Source organism: Anarrhichthys ocellatus, unplaced genomic scaffold, assembly GCF_004355925.1.
Source record: "Anarrhichthys ocellatus isolate YVR2014 unplaced genomic scaffold, GSC_Weel_1.0 scaffold187, whole genome shotgun sequence".
Lineage (NCBI taxonomy): Eukaryota > Metazoa > Chordata > Actinopteri > Perciformes > Anarhichadidae > Anarrhichthys > Anarrhichthys ocellatus.
The window spans coordinates 139,231-143,793 of NW_022280217.1; the positions used below are offsets into that span (position 1 = coordinate 139,231).

Genomic DNA, 4,563 nt, shown 5'->3' on the forward strand with positions numbered 1-4,563 from the left:
TGTGTGTGTGTGTGTGTGTGTGTGTGTGTGTGTGTGTGTGTGTGTGTTACCTGCTTCACCTGGCTCTGCAGGTGTCTCAGCTGTAGGTTCTGCTCCAGGTGTGTGTGTGTGATCCGCAATCTGCTGCAGCTCCTTCTGTTTGTCCTGCAGGAGGCGCTGCAGCTCCTCCACCTGAGCGGAGAGACCCCCCTCCGCCTCCGCCAGCTCAATACCTGACACACATACACACACACACGCACGAGCTTCAGAGTGAGGACATTTTGGCTGGTAAGGTCCTCACAAGCACAGTAATAAAACTGTGTGTGTGTGTGTGTGTGTGTGTGTGTGTGTGCAAATCAAATACGCTGGTTTCCATGGGGACCAGCTGTGTGCTTCAGAGAGCAGTTTCCATGGCAACCCTATCCCCCCCTTTTTCCCCCTCTCCCCCTTCAGTGTGTTACTGAACCGGTCAGACTGGATGTGATTGTGAACTGACGTTTGAGTCCTTCAAAGACCTGGAACCCCCTCAAGAAGAACCCCCTGAAGCACCTCAAGGACCACATGACCCCCTTTAAAGAATCCCTCCGACTCTAGAACCGCCTCAAGGACCACGAGCGTGTGGACATCCTAAAAACACCTTTCAAAGGAGGCACAAGAAACCCCCCAAAGATCCCCAGAGTCCACAAAAATAACTACTCACTAAACATGACCTAGTTACCAGTGGAAGACCTGGGACCTCCTCAAGGACCACTGGAGACCTCTAACAAGAATATTGCCTCGTTAAGGAGCACTAAAACCAACCAAGAACCTCTAGAACCCACGAAAAGGCTCCTGAAAGTCCCTCAAGGTTTTCCTTTGAGGGAATCCCCCCATAAGGGACCTACAGAACCCCCTCAAGAACCTCTGAACACCTCCAGGGAGCAAATAACTTTAGGACCCCTGAAGCTTCCTCAAGGACCAGTGGAACTCCTTAAAGGACCTCTAGAACACCCTCAAGAATTCCCAGAGGGAGCACTAGAAACCACTTAACGACCCCTGGAACCCATAAAAAGATGACTAGATCGCTGGAACCCTGTCAGCGACTGATAGAATTCCCGCCAAGGACCATTTGGGCCCTCCGAGGGACTTCTATGACAATCATTGACCACTGGAGCACTGTCAAGAGTCTACCAAGGTCTATTGAAAGCCTTTCAGAACCATTGAACCCCTCCAAGTGACTATTCCTCAAGAACCTCTGGAACCCCTTAAAGGACTCACCTCATGAAGAACCACAGCTGTATCGGGCACCATTAGAACCCCTTTCAAGAGCACTAGAAACCACTCAAGAACCTCTGGAACCACTCCTGGAAGCCCCTCAAGGACCAGATCCTTTCTTGATTGTGTCTTGTGGTGTACCCCAAGGCTCAATACTGGATCCCTTTCTTTTGTCCATCCATATTAGCTGCCGTTAAGTTCTTTCATTCAAAAACATGGCGGATGTGTCCGTGGATGTGCTGCTGCACTAACAGGGGGGTCTTACCTGAGGCCTGAACCTCGGTGATGTACTGCTGGAGATCGTGGCCTTGCTGGATGACCTCATAGATCATGTTGTTCATAGCCAGCCTCCGTTCCATGTGCCTGCAGATCAATAAATCAAGTCAATGCCTGACATGCTTTTATTTTGGCGAGTCAGGAGGACGTCATCACGCCATCTCATCTACCTGTGGATGCGCTGCTGCGCCAGCGTTAGCACCTCCGGGCTAGCCTCCACCAGCCGCGACTGGCCCAACGTTAGCTTGTCCTGGTTGGCGTCGGCTAGCCGCGACGACGCTAGCTTCTCTGCGGAGAAGTCCTGGGTCTGTTTCTGGAGGTCTTGCTTCCAGGCGTCCATTTCCCCCGTTACCTAGAAACACACACTAAAGGTGGGCGACCTAGACCCGGTGGTGGGAGGTGACAACATATTGATTATCAACAACCGTTGTTACCTCCAGAGTGCACTGCTGCAGGATGCGGAGCTGCAGGTTGACGTCCAGTCGGATCTTCCTCTGGTGGAAAAGTTCCTCCAGCTGAACGTGAGACTCCTCCAGCTGCTGAAGCACTGTCTCCACCTGGGCCACCGAGCTGCCCTGAGGCCTGAAACAAACACACCTCAAATGGTTAAAGACAACCAGAGAAGAAACCCAACCACATAGACTTTGTGAACTAGAAAACAGACGCACCCACGCAGGCTTTATGAAGTAGAAAACAAACGCACCCATAGACTTTACACAAACTAGAAAACAAGCGCTTCCAAACTATAAGAAAAAACACCCACACACATTACACAAACTAAAAAATAAAAGCACCAACACACTCTACATGAAATAGAAAACAAACATACCCATACACTCAAACTACAAAATAAAAGCACCAACACAAACTACAAAATAAAAGCACAAACTACAAAATAAAAGCACCCCCACTGAATACACTCATCACGTGTGCCACAGAGCCCCCTAGAGGCCTAAAACAAACACACCTACAGTAGTTAGATACACCAGCTCCACTCTGAGCTACCCCGACGAGTGAATCAAACGCACCCACACACTCTGTGTGTACCTGAGTTGCAGGATGAGGTCTTCTCCTTCCCGGATGACACTCATCGCTGCTTCCTGTAGGTCAGGGTTAGATTTGGGGTTAGTGTGAGGGGTCAGAGGTCGGTATTAGGTTGTTACGACATGGGTCAGGGGTGAGAGGTCAGAGGTCAGGTGACCCTCACCTGTGTGTTGGCCTGTTGCTGCTGCTGCTGACTCATCAGAGCCTGAAGAGACTCAACGGTGTCGGGACAAACACAGAGATCAGACGACAGCTGCTTCTGGAGGCCCTCCATCCATACCGAGAGCTGGGGAGGAGGAGAGGAGGGGGGGAGAGGAGAGGAGGAGGAAGAAGAGGAGATACTGTCAGATATCGAAACAGATCCTGAACTTTTTTTTGACAAATTCTACTTTGTAATTCCAGATTGTTGAGGAGGAAAGGAAGTAGGATGGTGAAATGAGGAAAGGAGGTAGTGGGCAGGAGGAGGTGGTGGGAGGAGAGGAGAAAAGAAAGATATATACATATTTATATATATATATACTTGAGTGTATTACCTCCTTGGTGTGTGTGTAGAAAGACACAGCGAGGTCCAGCAGCAGCTTCCTCTGTTCAACTCTCTGGATGAACGCCTGCACACACACACACACACATTATGCAAACACTTCCTGTAGCTGCCTTTCACAATAAAAGCCTTTGCTTTTTTCTTTCACCTGCATGCGGAGCTCCAGGTCTCTGGCTGCCTGGTAGATCTCCTCCTCCTCACACTCTCCAGACTGAGCCAGCTGATCGGCTGCTTCCAGAAGCTTCTCTGCATTAGTGTAAGTGTTCTGACACACACACACACACATGTATTTATTAATTTTATTTGTATGACCATGTGGGGGCTAAGTGTGGTTCAATTAATCCAGGTCTAAGTGTGGGTCAGTTAATCCAGGTCTAAGTGTGGTTCAGTTAATCCAGGTCTAAGTGTGGTTCAGTTAATCCAGGTCTAAGTGTGGTTCAGTTAATCCAGGTCTAAGTGTGGTTCAATTAATCCAGGTCTAAGTGTGGTTCAATTAATCCAGGTCTAAGTGTGGTTCAATTAATCCAGGTCTAAATGTGGTTCAATTAATCCAGGTCTAAGTGTGGTTCAGTTAATGCAGGTCTAAGTGATGTTTACCTGTGCGACCTGCTGGAAGTCGTCGTGGCGTTTCTGCAGCGCTCTCGCTCGGTGCAGAGACTTCCCCACGCCGCTGTGTTTGTTCAGGAAAACCTCACCGTGCTGCTCAACCCAGTCCAACACCTAAGAGACAGACAGGTAGAGAGAGAGACAGACAGGTGGGAGGGGGGGGGGATGACAGGTGAATTTGTGGGACAGATTCTGAAAAGTAAATCTGGGTTTGGATCCTGACTGGATCTGGATTGTACCTGTCTGACATCCTGTTGAAACACACACAACTGCAGGCGCTGGTGGAGGCGGAGCTTACGATGCTGCCACGCCCCCTCCACCTCATGGTGACCCTGCAAATAATAAAAAACTTCACGTCAGTCCACCTGTCTGTCTGTTGGTCACATGTGAGACGTGTTACCGTGACCCATACCTGCATGACCTGGTGCAGAACTCCCATGATGCCGTGCGTGGCATTGGTGAAGTCCGGTTTGGTCGCAGCGTTGTCTGAGTCGGTCGCTGGGCAACGCTGGAGAACGTCCATTAAGGCTTTACCGCTCTCACTGACCTGCAGACAGACAGAGAGAGAGAGACAGGTTTTCAGACTTTCAGATAGATAGATGTCTGGACAGACAGACAGGTATGTGGACAGACAGACAGGTACCTGTGTGTAGTTAGCAGAGATCTCCTCGTTCACTTCCTGGTGTTTCTTCGTCGCAGCGTCCAGCTCTGCTGTCGCTGACGGAAACGGCCCTTCAGAGCACACCTGAACCCAGCTCTCCACTCTGAGCAGGAACTAGACAGACAGGTAGAGAGGCAAACGGGTAGAGAGGCAGACAGGCAGACGGGTAGAGAGGCAGACGGGTAGAGAGGCAGACGGGTAG

General features: G+C 50.1%; 1 protein-coding gene across 1 annotated transcript in view; it reads right to left on the bottom strand.

The window, feature by feature from the left end:
- LOC116400636 (kalirin-like) overlaps positions 1 to 4,548 on the bottom strand; it is a 24,517-nt gene extending 19,969 nt beyond the window's left edge. Inside the window, 13 exon segments of the mRNA XM_031878561.1 lie at positions 51 to 102; positions 104 to 212; positions 1,499 to 1,596; positions 1,680 to 1,861; positions 1,944 to 2,091; positions 2,557 to 2,609; positions 2,717 to 2,839; positions 3,087 to 3,161; positions 3,243 to 3,359; positions 3,692 to 3,814; positions 3,940 to 4,032; positions 4,113 to 4,247; positions 4,344 to 4,548. Of these exon segments, the coding sequence (XP_031734421.1) occupies positions 51 to 102; positions 104 to 212; positions 1,499 to 1,596; positions 1,680 to 1,861; positions 1,944 to 2,091; positions 2,557 to 2,609; positions 2,717 to 2,839; positions 3,087 to 3,161; positions 3,243 to 3,359; positions 3,692 to 3,814; positions 3,940 to 4,032; positions 4,113 to 4,223 (1,284 nt within the window). The 5' untranslated portion in view covers positions 4,224 to 4,247; positions 4,344 to 4,548.
- Positions 4,549 to 4,563: the final 15 nt, after the last annotated feature.